This window comes from Calonectris borealis, chromosome 3 (genome assembly GCF_964195595.1).
Source record: "Calonectris borealis chromosome 3, bCalBor7.hap1.2, whole genome shotgun sequence".
Lineage (NCBI taxonomy): Eukaryota > Metazoa > Chordata > Aves > Procellariiformes > Procellariidae > Calonectris > Calonectris borealis.
Genome location: NC_134314.1, coordinates 38,104,127 through 38,129,398, shown reverse-complemented (window position 1 = coordinate 38,129,398; position 25,272 = coordinate 38,104,127). Strand labels below are relative to the sequence as shown.

Sequence of the window (25,272 nt, the reverse complement as noted above, 5' to 3'; positions counted from 1 at the left end):
CCAAAACAACTTTCAATTTAAATAGCCGAGACTGTGAAAAGAGAAAAGAGATATGACACACAGCAGGGTGCACCTCAACACAGTTTGGGCTGCTTGATAACAGTTTTTAATAGAAGAGTGCTAAACTAGATTAAAAGGATTGATATTCTATCAACCAGTGACTAACTTTCTAATGCCTTTCAGTAAACTTACTGTTATAAAACAACGCTGCTACAAATCCTCTTGTAATACTTTCATAACACCATTCTACATACCCTAAAGCAGTTAATTGCTAAGAAAACAGTAGCTGCTAGTAATGGTCATAGGATGTGGAGACAATGGAGAAAAGTTACATTTTGTGCAGATGGATATTCCTGCTTAATCTAAAACTATTTAGGAACATACTAACCAACTTCAGTAAGAGAGAGGCAAAAAAAAATTACTTCTGGTATTCCATAGCCTGACCTCTTGATACCCTTAAGATAAATTGCTACATACACACTGGAATCAATTGTTTAGGAAAGAAAACGGATTCAGAAGTCAAAAGCAAATTTGAAAATAAACCCCACCTGGCTCATTCTTATCACTTCATATACACTATATTGATTTTATTGCATTCTTGTCCTCCACCTCTTCACATCTCATTTGTTGTCTGATATTGGAAGCTCTCCTTAACAGTGACAATTAATATTTTTTATATACGTTTGGTGCAAGGAGTCCCTGTTTACCTCTGAGGACCCCACATACAACCTGGATAACACTACTGAAATAAGTAACATGAATATAAAAAAGCTTCTTTTGACCAAATGCCTCTAAATCTCACAATCATTGTCTTCTAGTAATATCTATTAACAGATTCCTTAAATAGTCTTTTCTTAAATAGTCTTTTTAAGTATAAAGGCAACTGAACTAATGGAAAACATTCATGAATCCACTGGGCTGGTAATTCCTCAATACTTTGAACTATATTTGCCTACTTAGTCACGATTAAATACATCTATTCAAACAATCTTTCTGAGTGTGTAGCCTAAAACATAAAACTTAATAGTAAAGGTTTCACAAAACAAGAACTTCAGCGGCAGCCTCCAAACTTCACCAGTCTGACCAGTAGTTAGTAAGGCATCATGGACAAATTTGTCCTTCCTTGCCCCACTAGACTACTTTTTAATTCCCTGTTCATGGAAGCAAAATTAGGAAATCTCGGCAAATACAGGCGGACAATGCTGCACCAAAGAGATCCTTTTCACTAAAGAAGTCCTTTTCATCCCAGAAATCTTCATGGACACATTATAAGACCCCCTTCAAGTTTGTGTGGCATCACCACATTCAGTTGACGTTCCATGGAGAGAAGTCCTTTTCTGAGGCTTTTAATCCCCTTATCATTTTAATTACACTGTTAAACACACAAAATAGTCTTCATAAATTAACTTGCTTCTTAAGTTTTTCTATACTCATGCTCAAAACCAACATTTATTTTAGGTCTCAGAAGTTATAAGTCTGTTAATAAATTAATATTTAGATCTCAGATTAGTTAGCCCTCCTTTTGCCTTTCAGAAGTTATGTGCATATGGTTTATTAATAGTCGCAGGGTTTGAAAATTTCAGCTGTCCCACAAATTCCTGGAATAGTCAGGCTGTAATAGTGCATATCCTTTTCACGACAATACTTTTTTATTTAAAAAAAATAACAACCCAATGTTTTAAGTTTGAGTGGTTTTTTGAGGTTCCCCCAAGCCAACTTTTAAGGAAAGACTGCAGTCTTCTACACCCAAAAAGGCAGGGAAAACACTCACATTGCACAGGATGCAAGTCCCAAACTCTTAGAGGCACCTACCTCAGGACTACCAAGGTACCTAAACTCCTGAGACACTAGGAGGATCTAGCTAGCTCTATTTATTCCCTTCCTCATAACCACCACGTTTCCCTTTTCAGCACCCTAGCTCTTCCAGGTGCTTCAACTCTCATTTAGAGTCATATGGAAAACTCAGACAGCGAAGCTGTTAATTCCACTGAGTCATAAAATGTTATAAGGATGAACAGTGGCTCAGCTAGATTCCTACATGCAATTTATTTTTTTATTGTTGAAAAACAGATAGGATCTTGGCCAGTTCTGAAAAGCTCCCATGGACAATATCTAGTTATTTGTAAGATTCATAAATCTTCTGTCAGTCCAAATGTTGTACTACACTTTCTGTGCAGAACACCAGATAAACAACCTCCCCAGGTATTTTGGAGGATCGAAGAACAGGCCAGCTAATTCACTGCCATACTCGCACCCCAATACACACACAAAAACATTGTCTGGAACAAATTTTAGCAGTATTCATCCACAAGCAAACACTGTGCTGCCAGATATGACCCACATAACAGGCCTCCTCAGAATAATTTTATTGAAGCTAAGTATAGGTTTGGAGAACTTGGAAAAAAGCAAACAACTATTCTTAAAAGAAAAAAAGAGCATCAGGTCACCAACAAAATAAGTAAAACAGTCTGACATTTTATTGCTGAACCCATCATAATAATTTCATTTTCCCCCATAAAATTACTCCGTAGCTTCTAACCCGATTCAAATAACCATGTAGGACAGACAATAGTTAGTGTCCCAGCAAAAATCCTGCTTTGATCAACCCATGACACAACAGTAAAAGATGTACAGAAACTACCTGAACCACCATCTTTAATCTTTACAAACACATTAAAACTGTAATGAAAAACCTAACAAAATATATAGCAAATTACACACACCTCCTAACACAAAGGCTATCAGTCAATAAGAACGTGCAGTATGTGACTGAAAGCCAGTAGGTAGAACAACAGGAGACAGATACAAGATAGCCTGCAATTGTCATTTACTACATGAAGAGAAAGACTGTGAGAAGAAGAATATAAGAACTTGAAGGCAGAACAGACAGAAGAAAAACATGAATTCTGGAAAATGAGAAGTGCAGAAATGCAGATGAAAAGAACAACAAGAAAAAAGAAAAGGCCAAGGCAAGAGAGATGCCAAGTTGCAGAAAGAAAAAACCTGGATTTTGGAAGGTATGGAGAAAGGAATTAAGAAAAGTGTTGGCAATATCAATTGTGGCATACCACTTGTCTGTTTTTCACTCCGGTTCATATTGGAGTTCTAGCATGACCAGGACAGCAGCGAGACTTTGTTCAGGCCATGACAGTCCACTATTAGCCTGATCTATGCTCTTTATCCCTATATAGTGGCTTCAAAGATTCCCTTCCATCTGCTTCTGCTCCATTCTAAGGCTTATGCCCCCTGACCATCTTCCAAACCACAAATGTAATTGTTTACCTTTCTCTTTCAGGAGAAAAAAAAACACCCACAATGCTCAAAGAATGCCTTCTAAGACATAAAGCATCCTCAAGCTACTATGTTGAACTGATCTGACCAAGCACCTCACCAACCTTTCAACAGAAAAACGAGATTGAAAGTCAAGTTGTAAACTAGTGTGAATAGCACATGAAATCTAATAAAACATCATCTATCTGTAAGCTAATCATGCCAGCCAGGACAACCGGTAACACAACTACTCAAATGTCAAGTTTCAGAACTGGGCAAAGGGGTTTGTTTTTTTGACCAAAAACAAGAACAGGGAAATTCTGTTCTACTCCACACCAAGAAGTTGGCATTGCGTGAAAATAAGTCTCTTTGATCAAGGAAGACATTCTATGCTTGAAAACACTTTTGTCCTGAATCAGAAGTCATCTAAATCTCTCAGCAGGGAAAAACATTCCTAAGTTGATTCCCATTCCCTGCATCTGTTTATCTAACCACAGATGGTCCGTGCTCTTGAGGTTATCACAAGCAAACCAGACATCTTATCAATTACCCTTGTGATATACACAAATAGCAGTGAAAGTTAAAAGGAGATTTCTCAACCCAAGACTAAAATACAGCCTTCTACAAAGAGACATAGATGTTTAAAAAGGTTGTTCTAGATCTTCAAACTTTCATAGATCCAGAGTTTGGCTAAAATAATGAGCTCAGCCCTAACTCAGTGTTCTCTAGTTGCCACATGTTCACAAAACATTTTAGACAAAGAAGAAAGGAGTATCAGTAAGTTTCTAGCCACCAATAAACACCTGTGAAGATGTCTTTCAAGTGTGTGTGGAGGGAGAACCACTTTGTTGACATTCTTCATATCAGCAACTGTCTTTTTCAAGTAATACTGAAAGAATCACATCAAGGAAGACCAGAGTATGCACTAATGCATTTTATAATCTGAATAACCATTCTGAAAAGCTACACTACACTTCTAAAAAAATTTGCACTAAAACTCCATAAGAAGCAGGAGCTTCAGCACCTATGCATCCAGCATCTGCTTCGTTTCTATTTCCTGAACGCCAATTCTGATAGCACAAATTCACACAGCTCATCACAAGACAAATGAATCCATTTTACTGCAGCTGTTGAACCCACTTATGCCTAGGATTCATTGGACTGAGCAGCTGAATTACTCACATGGATTATATGGGAAAGCACAAGGCAATACAATGGAAAGATCTGAGCAAAAAAATCACTAAACAATTTGAGAAAAATATGAAGTAGACCAAGATGGTCAAGTAGATGTCTGAAAATGAGACCTGTGCCATCTTTGACCTCTTTCAAAAATAAGCATTAGCAGCTGTCTAATGGATGTGGTAACTATTTGAACGATACAGATTGTTTACAGAATTTTGTGCCAAATATCTTGCAAACCTATATTTTAAAAATTACTGTATCCCTTGCTTATGTTCTTCTGAATATATTTTTTCTGTATTACTTCCCATTTAAATTATTTTTTCTAAAGCAACAACCAGTTCTTCTCTTTTCATTCTTTCAGTGCTATATTTTGTCCTATTTCCCCTTCTATTTTTTGTGCCCTCTTCATCAAAACCATCTAAGCAATCCTCATCTCATTTCTTCTTCGATCTCCATTCTTTTCTATCAGTTACTCACTCTCCGTATCTGACCTACTTCAATTATGGAGAAATGAATAGTCATTTTCAAGGTATATATTCATTTTCAGTCTGTTAGCCACGGAAATGAGGGTTCTGCAATCTGATCTTATTTTTCTGTCCATTTGTCAGTCTCCTGATAGCCATTCTGCAGCCAAATGCAAGTCTTAAAGATATTAAGTTCCTGCAAGCTTGGTAAAAATCAGTCTCTCTGGGTGAGGGAGATTAGTACTCCTACTAACTTAGTAACCCAATAAAAGACAAGCTGCACTTAACACTGCCTTCCCCACAGTTCTTTCAGCAACCAGTAAGCAGCAATAAACTGTCTTTATTGCTAGTTTTTATCTAGCCAGCCATTTAGAAAGGAGCTGAGCATCCTAATGTAGGTAAATGGAGAATATGGAATGGTGGAAGGTAGGAAATGTGGAACATAAATCCATAGAAAAACAAGCTTCATTACTCATGCCGTAATTATTTTTCATTCTCTATCATAATGTTGTTATCAAAAGTAAAAAAATAAATCCATTTCTACGCCTTCATAGTATTGCATGGGAAGATACAAGATGGTAAGGCCAAATCCAAAATCCATGGAACCTATACCTGAGAGTTCTCTGGGTTTTTTTCAGGCTTCCATTTCATGGAACATTTCTACTATGTTGTTGGGATTTTTAAACCATTAACACAGAGTTATCACTCAGTAATTTGCCTGTAACTTTTTAATTTAAATTTCCATTAAAATACCACGAAACGTGAAACAATAGTTATTTTCTATTTAAGTAACAACTCTGTTGCTTCTACTACAATAGCCTTAGTTTGATCTTTTTGATGCGTCTCACTCAATCCAGTAATTTGGATTTAATGTCTTTTTCCCCAGAAGAGTGACTACAGTTGCAATGTTTGGGATAAAGATAAAACATTACCTCTTGATATCAACTGATTAAGATTACATCATACAGCTCCAGACTTTGTCACATACAATTGGTCCAGAAAACAGGAAAAGTAAAAACTGAATTTATACAGACTGAGTCATCATGTAAACAGAGGTTGAGCTTCAGCAATCTTTCCTTTACAGAGGAACTTGAGTTTCATAATCTATGACTCTCTTTTCTGGCAAATTAAAATCTTCCAGCATGTTCCATCAACATCTGTCTTGCATATCCAAGCTAAAACTAATAAAAATATTAGATTACCCTAAAATAAGAACTTCTCCCAATGCTCAAAGACATTAAAAAGGTTAATCATGTGCCTTTTAGTTCTATTTGTACTCAAGCAAATTCATTCTCCATTTCCATTAAGTTTAATGGTCTTTGTGCACAAATGACATGCTACTTATAGCTATAGGAAGCCAATGACAATGGACTGGTTAGCACAGGACAATAAAGCAGTAACAAAGTGACCTAGAAACTGTCACAAAATATATGCATTTTTCATTGACATCAATGAAAGTCTCTTCAATGACGAACACCAAATCAAGCCATCATATTTGAGACAGACATTTCTTGACACACAACAGAGCTACATTTAATTGCTGCATTGAATCTTTTAATACAAGTGTTAGCCCAAGAATCACTACTTATAGTGATTTTAAAATGTACACAAAAGAAAGCCCATCTATAGACCAAAAAATATATTTTACTTTTAAGTAGCCTCTCCTGATGATCTGAAAAAATCGTGAAAGTAACCTGGGAAAAACAGCCTGCTTCCATTAACAGATATAAATTTTTCCATTGTACTGATCATCATAGCATCAAAATGAGTCAGCAGCATGAACAAATTATCAGCATTAAGAGTTTATAAATATTCCATACTTATTTATGTATACTCCTCAAAGAACCAACTCTTTGGTTTCTTGTGTTCAACATGATACACAGACATTAGCATTTTTCACTGACATCAATAGCTTAAAAGGCATCTTGAACGCTTTACATGCTTATCAACTAAAAGACAGCAGTCATCTTTGTACATGACAGAATAAATAATCAAAGCCTGTAAGACATTCACTTCAGAGTTCTGAATATTGCTGAATAATAAAGTCTTTGCTCCCTCCTTTCTGCTTATTACATATTATTACCATATCTGAGACACAGTGTTTACTCTAAACACTTTGAAATGTGATAGTGTTAGACTAAATGTCACACGAAGATTTTTCTCCCAAATCACTAAGGCAGTTTTTATGTTCAACAGCAGATATGATGCAGACAGAAAACCATGAAGTTGGCATAAGAACCATACAAGGCGCAAATGAGCTCTTCTTGTCTGAAGCTTTGATTTCCTAATGTAATGCTATTGAATAACACTCATTCCAAGTCAGAAATTAATTCTGCATCACTGTAATCACTGAAATGCCTGTAGAGATCTCCTCATTTACATCCTCTATATATGCAAGGACCAGAGAGGGAAGACATTAAATACAGATTCCTAGAAATACCAAGGAGCTTTGTACATCTCAGAGCATGACAATGAAAGAAGCATAACCACACTTGTCAACTGAGCAAAACTATACTGACCAGAATGTCAGTTCATTCTTGGAGAGCAATAATTAGCAGAGCTGTAGATCTGTTATGGATCTTTATAAAACTTGGTTTGGTAGTGGAAGGTCAGAGGGAAGACCAATTACCCAGCATTGTAGGTGGTAAACAGAATGTGGATGCTTACTAGTTCTCTCCATTTTCCTACTCTGAGCAACATTCGCTTACCATTCGAAAACCACTGTACACTCCCTTTCACAGAAGCTCATCAACTTGCTGCTCAATAACAAAATCTGCGTTCTCTGATATTCTTTGGAGCTCTATTTTTGCAGAAAGCTTTTCATGAGCAGGTTTATCACAGTTTCCAGATTTCTCAGGTAAAATGTTCTAGAGTGCAATGTAATCATTTTAGAGAGAGACTGTTGCTTAGCCTTTGTTGTCACTTACTTTCCTCAAAGGGGAATTGGTAAAGCAGGTATTAAACAGCTAGCATGCAGAATTCAGAAAACTGGAAAAAGGCACTAAGTGGTTGTATTGTAGTGCCTTGAAGAAAATTAGACAAAAGATCTAAACCTTTAAAACCTACTGGAAGCCCAAAACTATGAACGTATTTACATTAGACAACACAGGAAAAAGGAAAGATTAATACATATTTTATAAATTATAAGACCATGGCACAAAGAAATTAAGCAACTTGCCAAATATCCTAAGTAGCATGTGGCAGAAAGGACTTGTAAGTAAAGGAATTTGACTAATGCAAATCACAATCTCTTCCTCTATACTTCCACATTTCTAATGAAGTTTAGTTACAAAAGCATTGAGCCTCTCAATTATATAATTTTAGATGTTCAAAGTCTTATTTATTTAAAGATCAGCATTTCTGTATTACCACTAAATATTTTATTTCTTTAGAAGTTTGCCGATGTATACAAGATTCACGATATTTTAAGAAAGCATATGGTGAAAGTTTAAAACTTCATCGCAACAGCAATTTCCTCAGTACTTTGTTGAATCATCAGCTTGCTCAATCGTGTTGGTTCTGACATTGATTTAGGTGATAATGAAATAAAGATGAAATTAATAAAGAATACAGGAGGGAGGGGAATATGAGTCTTGACTTGTACTTTACAGTGACCTTTATTTTGATCTTTTCCCAATACTGAAAAAAATTAGTATTTTATTATAGTGTATTACAGGTCAGAAAACTACTTAACACTATGATGCTTTAAGTAAAATAAGTTACAATCTTATTAAATATTTGACAACTATTGAAGTGTCAGAAAAAAAAAACATAGCTAAATTTATCTTTTGTAATAAGCAAATTCCAACATGATACTAAGGAATTACTGAAATAAGAAAGGTTCCATATATTAGCTTTTCAATTACTCCAAGTAATTGCCCCAAGAAAATCTCTTACATTTTGCAACATTTCATTAGCGCAAGCAAACATAATTAGGTAAAACAACCGAGATCTTTAAGGTTTAACTTCAAAACAGCTACATCAATCATCATGATACTTTTTAAATCTAGCTGCTTACATACCCAGTAACATATGCATTAACTACTTCACATATTTTTTGATCGTCCAGTAGAAGGAACAATTTACATGTGGCTGGGTAGACAGATTACTTTGATAGATTTATTTTCTTTCACAGGAAAATAAAACTATAAAACTATATAAACACAAACTGCTGACAGTATTTTTAAGATCTAAAAATCACATTTTCCTCTAGTCAATCCATTATTTAAAACATCATTAAGCTCCAAGCCAAAAAAAAAAAAATGATAGGATAAAGAGATTTCCCTAATGTCAACAAAACACTGTAGCTGGTGATTAGAAATTAATTGTTTCCACAGGCTTTTTAAAGCACAACATTTGTTGCCATCATATTGCAAATAGTTCAACACTAACAAATGGAAAACTAAAAGTCACATTGCTGTGCTTAATAATCCAATTTTTTTTTTTTCTCCTCAAATCTAACTCCACTTTCCCTGTAGGGAGAAGCAGACAGAAAAGAATCATGCCTTCTAAATTTATTAAAGACACTGAAAATTCTAAGAGAAATCTTTCAAAACTTTGAAAAAATTAATAATTTTGCTTTTGTGCTAAAATAATGACAGTTTACTGGCAAATGATAAATAGATGCCACTTACTCTTTACATTCAAAATAGATTCCCCTTTTGCAGTAAAGCCATTTAGGGCTTTTTTCCTTAAGAAACTTGTAATCTTCCAAACACAGAACTATTGTGAACTTCAAAGTCTGGGTAACATGTCAGTAAATGCACCACAAATGCCAGAGATTATAATATAGTATAGATTAGTGCTTAGTGGTAATGTTTGACCACATGCCAAAAGAGTAGTTTTACAGTTTTGTCATTTGCAGACCAAGTAACTTAATAAAAGTGGCAATATGGTTTTTTTAGCTGGATGGAGAAATCGTAACGCACACTTACAGCACAAGCATTATACTGTAACCAAGTGGTATAAATTACCACTTACTGGTTTTCTCATCTGGAAAGTTTGATTAGCATTCTCTGTAAACAATTGCAAGTCTTAAGCTACAAGACATAAACCAAAGTACAGTTCCAACCTACAGCACACTGCACTGATGATCTAAGTAATGTGACTATAGTTTAAACAGAATATTACTCAGGCAAGTGGATAAATACCTCACATACGGTTCAAATGGAACAAAGAATGGATTGCATGATCTTAAAATGATATCATTGTAAGTGTTTATAATGCTGGCAGCCTCTTCTCTTCATGAAATTTAGGCTGAATGAACAATTCCCCTCACATCACCTGATTCTAAAAAGTGATAGAGATTATTCTAATGTTTAACATCGTTATTTTAGATTGCTTCAGATTAAGACCTTCCAGTACTTTACTAATTCAATTTCTGGCTGCTTTTCTTCATATATGTTATCTTTCATATTCTATCTTCAAAGAGAAGAGAAAACAGCCTGAACTAATTCCTCCTAAAGACTTCTTTGTTGTAATTAAATTTTATAAACAAAAATCTTACCTTTTTTAAAATTAAATAAACTTGCAAAGCTATCATGTAACACCAGCACCTCTAGTTCACAAGCTACAATGTTGACTAATGGCAAAAGCATTTGCAGGGTAATCCCACGGATAGAAGAGTAGGGGAGGAAGAATGGTATGAATGAGAGAATACAGGAAACATATTTTGTACTAACATTTACCAAAAGCAAAGAGCACCTGATTTCCCTGCATGTTTACCACTGTAGTGAGATTTTTTATGCAGTATATAAAATCACAACACTTCCAGAACTATTCAGATAGGTAGTTCTTAGTCAAGTCATGGGCAGAAGAAGAGGACATGAATCAAGAATATGATGACATTCTAGCACTGCCAATTGAATCGCGTGCTTTTTCTCAGATGCCACTGGTCCATCCTGCTTACCCTACCACTATGGCCCAATTTCTTCCGTTCTTCTCAAAGTAGTAATGACATATGCCATAGCTCAGAATACTTCCCTTAATTTGGCTCCTTCTTGTCCGGCATTTACGGCTTTAACTAGATTGTACTTCAAGTACAAGAGCTAGAAATTAATATAACACAACCCTGAAATTGGATACCTGAAAGAAGAAAGCAACAAAGGCAGTAGAAAATGTTGCAACAGTAATTCCTCCTGCTCTTTGTGTTTGGAAGAGACAAAGACAACCACTGGAATCAAAGACTTTTTTTTTTCCCTTTCTTTTTCTATCAGTGCCTAGGAGAACAACAGCAAAGCTTTCCTCTTTTTCAGCACAGAAAACAGAATACGCTCAGGTGCCAATAATGAATGGTTACAAAGATGTCCAGAGATATTAAAGGGCTGATATTAAAATTAGCTGAGCATCTTCCAAAAGGTGAAGCCACATGGGTGCCACAGCATCACTAATCAGCTGCTCTATCCATTTTCCTCAATGTGAAGCAACTGCAACTTGAAACTTATCCCAGAATATTTCAAAACTTTACATAGCAAAAGAAAAGATATCAGTTATTTAAAAAAAAATACTATTTTCAAGTACTTTTTAATACAAGAATAAAATACTATCTTATGACTTTCCCACCTTAAGTTACAATTAACAATAAAGTAAATTATACAAAATCTTGTTGTTTCCAACAACATCACAGAAACTCGTGGTCCCTTTCAGATAAGATTTCTCTGTACCCACCCAGGAAACTGAAACCTAAAAACTAAAATTAAACAGTAGTTGATCATAAAATTTGCGAAGGAATATGAAGAGCAGTCCTAAGACATTCCATACTCTCGGTCATTATAAGGAACTATTAAAACACTGAGTTTAAGCTGAATATAAGAGCCATAACAAGTGAGTACAGGTGTTATACAACAATGACACCTATCAAAGCTATATTGTCACCTAGGTGAAGTTGAGGTGGGCTTAATGAAAGTCACTAGGTAAAACATTAAAAGTGGAAAGGGGAGCAAAGTGACTGATATGCTGTTAAATGTGCTGCTATATATGAAAACGCTAGTGCAATAGTTCTCTTGCTATAGCTACTGAAAAGTCTATTAAACCATTTAAATAATACAAGCCTACATTTCCTATACAATGTTATACAATTCGTCTACAGACAGATGTCTGCATAAAATGTAGTAGTGTAACCTTCAACTATAATTTCATTACATGAGGAAATATAGCACAAGCCTATAACACACATTATTCTCTATTTTGGAACCATTTTTTTCCATATCCCTAAATTCCTTCCACAAGAGTTTTTCCTCCAGGTGTTGGATGACATCTTTTTCATTCTCCTCCATCCTTAATTGCACTTTTTACACAGCTTTGCTTCAATACACTCCCAGCCTTGCTTTAGCTTCACTTTTTTCAGCGTAGGTAGAAATGCCCTAAATAAATGCAGAGGACTATACAGGTATTTTATTATAATTGCAGGTTCTAGCAATGCCAGTCACAATCACCACACCAAAAAATAATATAATGCAATCAGAGGCTTCCCAACCATGAAGCTAACAATTCTCCACCTAGTAAATCAAACTTGTACAAGCGGTATCCATAATCCATCAGCACCCACCAATGTAGTTAAGCAAACCAATTCAGCCTTGCAGTTCTATCACAACTCATTATGATTGATAAGGGCAAGATAACAAACAGCTCAGCCAGCAGATTAGACCATGCTTTGAGATATGGATGAATAATTTTAGCAAATGTAACCCCCCAAGCAAAATCCCCACAAAGAACAAACAAAAAAAAACCCCAGCTTTAGGTTGACACCCAATATGGGAAAGCCTGAACAATTAAAGTCTCGCAAATTTATATGGGACTAAATTTTTCATTTGTCTTTTAGACAATTAAGTACAGACAGAGCTACTACATTCCCTTTTAATTAAAAAAATTTATATGCAATTGAACTGGGAGCAAAATTTCAAGCAGAACAGACTAAGAGCAAAAGGTAAGATCTGTCCCTTGAAATTCTGTCTTGTATTATCTGCAAAAGTATATTCTGCACAACAGGCAGCTTCTTGGTTCTGTAGGATTAGTTCTATATAGCAATTGAAATGAAATCAGAGACAGGAGAGGGAAAAATTGCTAAAATACTGTGCTGGAATGTAGTACCACAGACAAATGTGTAACTGATTTTTTTTGAGTTTTATTATTTGCTTTTATGTTACAAAAAAGTCTTCAGGAAATTCTGAAATATACACATCAGTTTAAGATTCTCAAAAATGCACATCATCAAATGAAACATTTTCTGAATACTAGTAGTAACAGTTTTAAATATCAAAAGCGTATTTTGCAAACGTAAAGAGCTAGAAAAAAAAATTAGTCTGATTTATTTCTGGGGAAAAAAAAAAATTCCAAACCTGTTTTTTCCATGTGTTAAACCACTATATAGTCATGCAATAATTAAAGTCCATGCATCTCATTCTAAGACATTTTTCATGACATTACAGGACAGTTTTCCTATATCCACATGCAAAAGTAAAATGTCCACCAAGCCCATGCTAATTCTGTCCTACTCTATCATATTATTAAGTGAAATATTATCATAAATTTCGGGACAGTGCAAGTTACATACAAAGAGCAAATAAGCAAATTGCAAGGTTTTCAGATTAGTTCAATCTCCATCTGATAAAAATAGTAATAAAGACCTTATTAACATATATCCAGAAAATGAAACATTTCAACATGGTAAAGGTCTTAATGTGTGTCAGAGCCTTCAAAAGGTGCATAACAAGAAAATATAAAACAGGATAATACACAAGAAAATAATTGTTTTCTATCATAATGAGTCAGTTAGGTAACCAAGCATTCAGGATTTCATGCATTAATTCAGCTCACCAGATTTGCAAGGGGAAATAGTCAAACAGGCTAAAAAATTTCAAAAGACTTGGGGGATTTTAGGAGTACTCCATAGTAGCTTAGCAGAAAAAGTTACCGTAGAATATACTGAGTTTATTTAGAAAAAAAACTTTGATTTTGGTGAGCATTGTTGTGTGGCAGACCAAAAATGAAAGCACAGGCTCTTTAGTACAAAAAGATAGGAGGGAAGGTAAATGGTTTGTCCAGTCCCACATTAGTAGCACTGGAAAAGGTAACAGCATAATGAAAACTAAGTCTAATCAATATATCTATCAGGTCAGTATTTAGCCTGTCATCCTACCAGGTACAGCTCTAAGACCTTTGGTAAATATCTTAATGAGTAAATATCTTCATGAAAAACACAGATCTTACTATTAAAAAAAAAATTAAAAAAATCAAATAACATTTACATTTGGAAATCTCTGTAGTCTACAGTCTATGCAGTCTATGTTTGTATTACAAGTATTTCAGATTCCCTTCACAGAAAGCTCACTGTGAAAAGAAAAATACAATAAACCAAATACAATGCATTATGCTATTAATAAATGCATATGCTATTACACAATAATTCAGTAAAAAGCAGATTAAATCTTAGCATCACAAATTTCAGCATTATCTTAAAAATTACAAAATTATTGCAGAAGTACTTGAAACTACATTCTCTCAGGGTAAAGGTTAATAATGCAAAAATAATAAGAATCTATAGCATCCTAAAAAAATAATTTTAAAGTAGCTGGCTCAAGTAAGTGATAATAGCAGGATAAATAGCTGCAGACATTTCAAGAAAGGCAATACTGTAGAGAAGTATCTCTATAATTATCTCTATGGAAGAATGATTCATATATGATTACCATCGTGGAAATTCATCCCAACTTCCATTAGAATTCAATCAGCACCAGTTGCAATGGAAAAAAAATAAAAACACATATTGGAGCTATAAAATAGCTTTTAACTATGGACTACGCACCACTACTCATCTATTTGCATAAGTGCCTTTAAATTTGAAGCTTGTAATACGGACTGTGGGCAAAAGGGAAAAGGTTTTATGAGGAATTCATGGACCATACCATCAGCACTATACTCAATGTTAACAGAAACTACCCACAAATGCCTTTTCTCTATTTAATCTATTTTCAATAATCGGACTCTTCCTCAAGTACCACCTATCAATACATACGTGAAAACCAGACATAGGAATTTAAAGATTGAAAACTATTTTTATATTGGGAGGGAGAAAGAAGAAAACAGAACTACATATACACAAACGCCTCAGCGCTGAGGTACTTTCCTGAAACAACAAGACGCATAGGAACAAACAACAAGGCTTCCATTCAAAGCCTTCTTGAAATATAGAAGAGCAAAAGATGTGAATAACTCGTTTCTAAAATGGTTATATATATTCTCATAACTGTAAAATGACTGCCTGCAAGCATGGCTCCAGTGTTCTGCTTCTGGAAGCCAAGCAACAGCCCACGGCATGCTCTAGCAACCTGAAACCACAAGACCAAAAGACACAAGTTTCTTATGGAAACAGTGACAAAGTTAACTGTCATCATGCAAGCAGTACAACTTTAATCACATTTTATAGGTACGAGATCCATTGAGTGAGAAATCCAAGGAGCAACATGTAAAATGGCAAAAGATCAAGAACTGATAGCCAAGAAACATAAAACTGATCCCAGGATACCTGCATTACAATTGTACAGTTCAACGCCTGGTGAGTGCAGTTAATGTATAAAAAACCCACATCAGGCTCACTGATCTTGATTTTCCTTTATTCACAGTCCAATTAGATGAAGTAAACTTGAAGTAATGGGAACAACAAGCTGATAGACCAATAGGTCCTGCCAGGACATGCTGCCTATTAAATATAGGACACTGAGGATCTATTACTGACAATTATTCAATCACTTTGATGACAAAAATGATGATTTTTGGCTGACAAAAATGCCACCTGTGCATTAAGGAGAAAGTTCTAGTACACACTGTACAAATGGCTCCCATCAAATAGCCTCGATGGAAAACAGGCAGAGAGTTTGTCCTAATCTGCTCCCCAGTGCTGTATTAGCCACTGCTTCCCGCTGTGGCTGCTTTCTCTTTTGCTCAGGTTTGCTCTTTCCAGTAAGAGGCCAGATGTTTTTTTCAGCCTGCTGAGCATTTACGTTGACCTCTATGGGGAGGTCTGCAGAACCTTTCCTATAGAAGAGCAAAGCAATGCCAAGTGCCCAGAAGAGCATACACCCCTTCACTTCTCTGTAGTACAGTGTCCTAAAGAAGCAAGTTCAGAATTACTATCATTGATAACGACAACCCATAAACTATGTTTCTGCAAAGACACCACTATTTTTTTGCAAAATTCACAATTATCCAGGCTCACAGTAACCCACAAGCCCTTAATGCTGCAGTTCAGTTTACAGTGCTTTTATTACTAAGTCATGAAGGAATAATTCTCAGCATTTCTTTGCACTACAGTAGCAACAGTTCAGAGGAAGTTAGGATATGACTAATTAGGTAATAAATGCAAATCTTTATCATTATGTGTGGCAAATACTTGCCTTCTAAATAATACAAAAGCACAAAAATGTGCATTTGCAAATTTCCACTTGCAAAAGTGAAAATGGCAGATTGATACTAATCAATTTTAAGTTTAAATAATACGCGCGGCTCAATTCAGGGTGAATAAAATACAGTAATTTGCAATCCCTAAGAGTACTTAATCCTGAGCTAGCTTTCCCACTTCCAGTAACACATGCATTTCAATATTAAAAACACTACAACCACAGAATTTTACCCTGAATGTGACCAGTGAAACACTGGGAAGTGTGCCATTGGCTTTTTAATCAATACCACACCACCCAACAGTTCGTAGACAGAAAAATCCACACCAGCTAATCTCTCCAAAGTTTTTAAGCAAATCTGTTAAGTATAATGAAAGGAAAAAGAGTTTTGTCTGAAAACTTAATTTCTGAAAGGGAGAAAAAGTATCTTTGAACAGTTTTGTAGGTTATAAAGTAACAAATTTTACAGATATTTCATACACATCTCCTGTTTCAGTTTCCTGAGCAGCACCCTTCATGACAGCTTAGCCTTCCAATAATAACACAGCTGATTAATCCAGTAGTAGGAAAGTGTTACCTGCCTGGATAGGAACTGACATCTTTGCTGTGGCTGCACTAAATGCAGACATCTGCATGCACATGCAACAGCTGGGGAGTCAGCAGAACATGGTCAAGGCAGAGGTTTCGTTATCAGCTGTGTATGTTGAGAAGCACATTAATTTCACATGTTCATGTTTACAGTTGAAGGTATAATGGGGAGAAATCACTCCTGATCCCAGCTCCCTCAAACATGAATAAGCACAAGGAATGCATTCTCCCCCTGAAAAAAAAGTAATCCACTCTGGACAGCTAACTCCTCTCTCTTTGAATCATAACCGCTGTATCGCTCATACTCCAGCCCTAGGGAATAAAGCAAGAGCTTTAGTCAGAAATCAGTGAAGATTGTCAAAGTAAACAACAGTCTTACCAAATTTTTCACTGGCCCATGAAATGACATAGTGCTTTGAGAATGTATATATAGACAAGAGGCTCAGTAATCTAAAGACAGCCTTCGCTGTTACATTTCCTAACAAAGCAGCACATACTCTTTAAACAAGCTTGTGTCACTTTTCTTGCACATAACAACACAACTTTTTATGCTGATCTATTGAGCTACATATTGGGAGTTGATTTTGGGTTCACTTTCAATCCTCTAGATGTAAAGCACAAAGAATTGCATCGTATCTCATTCAGAAGCACTATACCAGAGCTCTATGCACGTACAACCTATACAATCTATTCCATTTTTCTTGTGAAAGGTTTTAAAAGATTACAGATCAGTGTGTGTTTTAATGTGTATAAAATTCTTCTTATGGTCAAAGTAAACTGCTGATGGACTTGTCTTGCAAAAGGCTTGCTTCCACCATAAGGGAAATCTCCAACTTCTATCATGAAAAAGGAATTATAAATAAAACCATTTTTCTTCCTTTTAGGAACAGATCTATAAATAAGGACAGCTGTATGATACTACTGAGATCTTGCATTTCTTCCATATGGCTGAAGTAAGTGGCTATGGCGACTGAGCAAAAACGTCCTAAAAAAAAAGTTTAAAAAACCTGCTGAAGTCAACAACATAAAATAACTACATGTAATCACCCAGGTACCTCACAGTACATCACATCACACTGCGATGTCACGTAGAGAGAGCAAAAAGCAATCTAACATGGGCACAAAAGCAGATCACAAAGACAGGAAGTTAGGACACTCGTTACATCAAGTCTGCAGTGAATCCAGGCTTCTCAACTAAGGCATGATGAAAGGCTTACTTAAGAACCTAAACACACAATTCATATACACAGCCCTTTAGGATTCACTGCCTAAGCAACCATAACAAATTATATCCTTCAGAGACTGAAGCATGCTTTGAGCACACCGATAATCTGCCAACATTGAACTGACAGCAAAGTATCATGGCCCAGGGGACAAAAGCTTATGAGCTACTCAGCTCTTCAATTAGAGATGGTGGCAAGGGCACATGTTCAAGAGGAGCAAGACCTGGATTCAATGCCTTGTCAGCACATGGGTTCTCCAATACAATCTTCCATCTCCCCGGGGTGTTACCTTGTTATCAAATTATAAAATAATCCGGGAGATCAGCCTGCTCATGTTCTATTGCTGTTATTACCCTAAATCGCACAGAATAAGCACCAGACAACAGTAAGAGAGAAAACAAAAGGGAATGTGATCATTCTTGTAAGGAGAGCACTCTCCAAAAGGAAAAAGCCCTGGGTTCCCATGTCTTCAGAATGCTGTGTTTTATTAAAAGACTCTACAGCGCAGAAGGCATGAAAATCTGGCAGATTCAACTACTGACACTTTCAGTGTGATCTGAATCTTTTGAGAAGAACAGTCCAAGTTTAAGTGATCATGACATACAAGCACGCTAGCTCAAATCTAAGTGTATAAGCAGAAAATAAGTGATATATTAAAGCAGTCCTTTCCATCATCAAAAGAAAACAAAAAGTCAAGTTTTCTAGAAAAAGTTTATCTGGTACAAACACTTCATAAAGTTCAGAAAAATAATCACTTCAGAAGTTAGTTTTCCAACCACACGAAAACTCAGATATAAAGCTCAGAAGAGACATCACATCATGCTTTCACAGTATTGAGCCTATAAAACAACGTATGCACAGAAGTCACAATTTCAGCAGTTTGAAATATGTTCAAAATGACAAATTCTGATTGAATATAGACAACTAAGTAATATACCACATTTTATGTAGTTTAACTTTTTTACCTGTCTGGAATTCTGTGAAAAGCAACAAAGTATAAAATACAGGTCTAAACTAACTTAAGTGACTTAAAATATTTCCTGTGTCTTTTTAAGCTGTCAGCCTGTAAAATCAATGATTTCTCTTGATCCAGAGCAGAAATGCTATTTTTTTAAAAATGCTAGAGAATCTTGAAACAGGCTAGATCCATTTTCAGGGGCAAGGGACTGTTTGTATCTATTGCCTTTAAGGAAGGACACCTTTCTTAACAAGAAGCTTTCCCAAGATAAATAGTAATGAAGCCTTATGTAAAAAATACATATTTATATAAATATACACACATACAGATTCTTTGCTTTTATTCTAGCAAAGAGATGTCAGATTTTTTTTTAAACAGGCCAACTACTTATATCCTTTCTGTCAGCAGTAGGTGTCATCTCTCAGCCCTACAATGAGGGTGCAATTTATCTCACCTGACTTTACACTGCACTCAATCAGGGCTCCCTGAACTTTTTTTTAACTTTTAAACTAAGACATTTCCAAAGGCCAATTTATCTCATCCCAAAATAGGCTGCTGAACAGCTGGGATGAATGACCCTCAGGAGATATCCTTTCTCTGCAATAGCTCTATGAGCTACTGTACCTAGCTCAAACGTCAACACTCATTCTTAGACATCTGAAGATTGACAAAAGAAAAATCTAGCCCCTGTTTGCACGTTCACCCATCCCAGCAATTGTATCGAAGAGAAGGTTTCAGTTACTGCTGGGATCCATTCAAAGCCCATGGCAGTCTGTTTCAGGCAGGTGCACCCTCATCTCCTTCTCATGCAGATGAAAAATGCTAACCCATTTCAAAACTGAACATAATCTCAAAATCTTAAAAATGCAAAGAAAATATCAGTAAAATTAGGCAGCAATTTTTACTTATGTTCACTATATTTAGTATTTATGTATTTACGTTTCACTCGGAGCTATATATTCATAAACATGCTCATAGGAGCAATGCAAAGTCAAAGCAGCTGCTTAACTTGGCTAAAAAGAGGCCTCTGGTGGCAGTTGTGAAGTATAACTTCTCATAGTTTTCTGAAATATGTATTTTGATGACATAATTTGCTATATAGAAACAGCTACAGAAAGCAGATTAAGCAGTTAGATTTGCAGTGAAAATTTTGACATATTGCTGCTGATCTCCAAACCATTTCAGCCCGTCCTTCTTCATGCCTACACCACAGTTGACAAATTAGGCTTAAAATTGCATAGTTAAGTAAAGCATCTCATTTTTAAATAGCTGCATTGAAAACTTCAGTGTTAAAGTTATTTCACTTCTAAAGATAGTAACAATTAAGTTAAGGTTATGAGGCCTGCTCACTCCAACCATGAAGGCTCCTTGATTTTGTTTAAAATTACATAGGCTGACAAGGAAAATTCACAGAAATATTTCTATATAAAAATGCAGCATTTCTTGAGTAAGCATAAGAATAAAATAAGCCTGCAGAGTAAAGTATATTAGACTGGCAAATGCATACAACTTCTTAAAATTCAATTCCTTTATTAAAGCTTCATGACACTGACCCATATACAGAACATAGGGAACCCAAACATTAGGCACAGGATTAGGAACAATCACACAGCCTACAAGAAGCAAGATAAGGCTCCTTGCCTTCTAGAAAGCGCCAGCAGACAGGACAATCGTAATAACGTGGAGAATTGTAACAGGTATGTTAATGTTGGTATGAAAGACGTGATCGGAGACGTGCATGTGCAGGGATTGAAAGCAGCAGCAGGCCAAGGACTAAAATAACAGCCTGTACTGATCACAGAGGACACCCCTCCCAGCAGTAAAACCGAAGGACGTGTTTTTACGTCAAAACCCAAAGTCCTGCTCTCCGATAAGATCACAGCACAGACTCCCATCAGCAGAGGACCACGCATCCCAGCACCAGCAGAACAGCAATAAGGTTGCAGCATATCACATGCACTTCCCTTTTCCTCTGCGTCCAACAGGACAAGGAGATGATAGACATATTTCAAACACATATGTAAGATGGAAAAACATAAAAACTTGGCCTGAGACTTATGGAGGTTGACATAAGTAATAGACTGAGGCAAAGGGCAGCCTGTAACAGCTGATGATTTGCTTATTGGTTGGACTGGAGTAAAAGCAATCTTATTACCATTTAAGAGCTCGCAAAGAGGACTTAAGCAGACCAACGGACAGCCAAGGACTTTCTCTGGCACAGCCAACTCTTCTACCGCTGTCTTGGTCCGACACTGGTATCTTAGGAAGCAAGTAACAAGTCCCATCACCAGAACTGACCCTGTAAGCCACTGTCATCTGCAACAACTGCACCAAGGGGTTCCTCTTGGGATGAGGCTACAACTATCGTTTCCATTCTTCTATTTATGTTAGTAATTACCTTAAAAGCTGTCCAGGATGCAAATTAAGTTAAAAAGTTTGTGTTGCATAGTACCAAATGCAAACCAGTAATTATTTTCAGCTGAGCAAAACAGACAAGATCTACGGAAAAAGATAATTTAACATTTCTCCCATTAGACTGGCCAGCCTGCAGCCATACTAACATAACAGCAATGCTAAAAACATTTACTATTTGGTATTTATTATAATAAATAGCTGAACTGCCTAGATAATGTGCACTGTATTTCTCTTGAAATAACTCTCTCAATTCTTAATAGTAAACTCATTAACAGCTTTAAAGCAACAGCTCTATCTGTTCCATCTTTTTATTTATGCCACGGTTACCTTAAAAGATGTTCAGGATGGAACATAAGCTGAAAATCTTCACGGAATATCTATTTTTAAAGTACAGATTTGCAAAACATTGTACAACTACAGCTCTGCACTTCCTATGCACAGCTGCATTTTTTCCTGATGGCATTTCAGTGCAGGTCCAATCCAACGAAACAGACTTAACTGCTCTTTCAAAGAGATGCTTTGTTTTCATAGAATGACAGCTCAAATCTTTAAAGAAGGAAAAAAGTTTAGCTAAAAGAAAAGGAATAATTTTACTTGTCCAGAAGGGATTGTAAAGGATTTATTACTGCCAAAGTTTCTTTTCATATTGATGACAACAACTCAACACATTTCATTTTTTACAGATAGAAAGTACATCCAAGTATCCTGAAATACACTGCAAACAAACGCTGAAAACACTTCAGCTGAGAAGATCAAATTTATATGAAGCAACACATAGCTATGCGTGTAAGAACACAATTCATTACACACCCACAACCGGACAATAGGACACTGCTAATAGTCAATGTCCAACATGGATCTTTCCTCCCATAATCTGCTCCACCCAGTCCCCCTGGCAGTCCCTCAAAGTAACAGTAAAATTCATACAAGCTTTGCCATAGAGTAACAGACCAATGGCTCATCTTTCCCTTTATCACACTTAATCTGTTTGTATTTTACCTGACCAAGAGCAAGCCCCTTACTGAGCAACTACAGAATGACAAAACACTTGTCTACACAATTAAGATACTCCAAATATATAGAGACAGAGCCAGAAAAGGAGGTCTGCCTGATCTGCCCTATTTAAACATCTCTACAATCTGACTTAGCTGTAGATATAATGCCATATTGCCTTAAATTAGAAACTGCAGGCAAAGAAGGTACTTGATGGAATCACATCCCTTTTTCAAGCCCATGGCTCTTCTCATCCCTATGGTTATCTTAACTCAGTACGCTACAGTTACTAGGCCTGAGTTAATTAAGCTACAGACATCTCTCAAGTTTCAGAGTGACTTGATTAGCAGCATAAAATGAGCTAGTGTACAGAGATTGAATTAGGACCCAACAAGTTGTTAGCCATGGTCCTGCAGGAGTGTGGATTTGCCAGCTTAAGGAAACTCGCAGCCCTAGTAGAAGCAGCAAGCATTCTGCTAACCCACGCAACTTGTCCAAGCTTAAATCAAGGGAGCCATTACCATAAAGTGAGGGATAAACCTTTGGCTATGCTCCAATAGTTAATGCTGTAAATAACGCAGAGACAAAAACACCTGCAGAACCTTTCAGAGCATTGCAGTCCAAAAGCACGTTCACCAGCATTTGTACCATTGGGTGGCAGTCAGGTAGCAGCTCTTCTCTCATGGTTCTCAAGTAGCTTGACAAAAAATCCTTCCACGGAAAAGACGTCAGACTAATTTTCATGAGGTAGCTATGGAAAAGACCTGCCTATAAGAGCACTCCCAAAGCAGCCAATACTAACATTTATTTTGCAGAATCTAAGTTTATTCATGCAATGTTAAAAGTACCTCATCAAGTGGGTAAGTGAAAAATGAAGAAAAAAAAAGAAAATATTACAGGCACTGTAAATAATGCACACAAAAAATTGCTAATTTAGAACAACAGGAAAAAAGTTAGGCAATAATCAGGAAGGGGGAAATCAAGTTTTCCAGATACAAGGTTTCATTTTAACAACCTGCAGTTTGTTTGGTGGGTTTTTTTTAATTTCCCAAATGGCACTTTTTAAAAGTGTACCTTGGGATTCTTACTTACATTTACAAAGACTTTTGGGAAATACTCCCCCTTCCATTTCCTTTAAGGTCTTTCCGCCCAATAGTTCTTAGCTGGTGAAGAGAAAGTAGTACTGGAGGAGCGGGGAAGGTAAGCAGACCAAGGTATATGTAAGTACAATAACCACTTCCCGTGGTTTCTCAGTATATGGAAATTCCAGTTTCAGCTGCCCAGTGCTTTGACAGAAATTCTTTCCAAAATCAAAGACTCTCATAGAGCAGACAAGGGCTTCATGAATTTCAAATCCGATAGTCTGAGAATGGTAAATGCTGCCTTTTCTCCCCAGCCCAAGAATTCACATATCTTAAATCAAAACATTTATTTCTAGAAATATGGATAAACAAAACTAAGGCACATTATTGCAGACCTAAAACTAGATAAAGGTCTTGGTGTAAAACAGCAGGAAAAAAAGATAAAGATTTCACCTGTTCATATATGATACAGAATAAAAAAATACAGAACAATATATACAACATAGAGCAAAAATGTAGGCCTTTAAAAAAACTTAAAGAACAAAGTCATCATTATTTGCATTTAAATTGTTGTTATTAGTGGGGTTTTTTGGTTTGTTGTGTTTTCAAATTAACATGCATCATTTCCTTACCTTGCAAACAGTCTCTGTATCCCAGGGTAAGATGGTCCTCAGATCAATAACTTCACAGGACACACCAAGCTTTTCTTGAGCCATTGCTGCCACCTCTTTGATCACATGTACCTGAAAAGGCAATGTATTATCACCAAGTAAACATTTAATTTCTGTTTAAGATGTTCTAAATTACGCATGCTGAATACAAGCAGTGATTTAACATATTACCTGCATGTTTAGCAGAAATCTTTTTATTCAGTAATCTAATAACCATTTATTACTCAGTTCATTCTTCTTATTTACTAGTTACATTATTCCTAGTATCCACTTCAAAAACTAACTTCAATGAAGAATTGCTGAAAACAAAACTATTGCTTTCTATAAAAGTATCTTTCAGTGAACAGTATCAGGCCTCACTATTTTATATTTGTAGTTTGGGGTTTAGGATAAGGGTTTTTTAGGGCTGTAACTAAGCTAAGACCCAAATACATCAGAGCGATGTATTGTGATGTAGCAGCCACATGAAATCCTGCAAGAAGCATTATGTACATTCAAAGATAGTCCTAGTAACTACACTTACTACAATTTACTGAAAGTGCAATAGATTACCGAGTGATTAACTCCAAATCATTATCTTATGAAGAGTTAGGAGAGATAGTAAGTACCACGTAAAAAATTACCTGTAAACATCCAGTCTTGACCCCCACAATCAAAGCATATTGGCACTAATATGACAATATGACCATTCACTGGTCTTCCAACACAGTTTAATATCACCATTATAAATGTTCCATTATCTGATTATTTTAATTAACATTTATTAAAACAAAAAACTACTCCCCTCTAGCCAGAGGCTTGTACTGAATTAGAATACACATTATTCACTGTCCACTAGTCAAGGAATGTATTTAGCAGCATATGTAAGTGCATCAAAGTAGATGTAAAACAATCCATATCTATTAGCACCCTTTTCATAAGGTATGTTATGATAAGAACAGAAAAGAAAGCAATACTACATACATTCAAAACTGTATCTTGACATTATTTTATACAACACTTTTAAGCAAAATGTATTGTAAGCATTAGCTTC

At 35.9% G+C, this 25,272-nt stretch overlaps 1 protein-coding gene across 4 annotated transcripts in view; it reads right to left on the bottom strand.

The window, feature by feature from the left end:
- BCKDHB (branched chain keto acid dehydrogenase E1 subunit beta) overlaps positions 1–25,272 on the bottom strand; it is a 136,654-nt gene that overhangs the window by 67,329 nt on the left and 44,053 nt on the right. Inside the window, exons 8-9 of one of the 4 annotated variants that reach the window (XM_075145374.1) lie at positions 24,201–24,311; positions 6,029–6,097 (exon numbers count right to left, since the gene is read on the bottom strand). In XM_075145374.1, the coding sequence (XP_075001475.1) occupies positions 6,092–6,097; positions 24,201–24,311 (117 nt within the window). In that variant the 3' untranslated portion in view covers positions 6,029–6,091. Of the gene's footprint in view, positions 1–6,028; positions 6,098–13,238; positions 14,244–18,836; positions 18,960–24,200; positions 24,312–25,272 lie in introns of those variants that run through there. The other 3 variants (XM_075145375.1, XM_075145373.1, XM_075145371.1) reach the window with 3 other exon arrangements.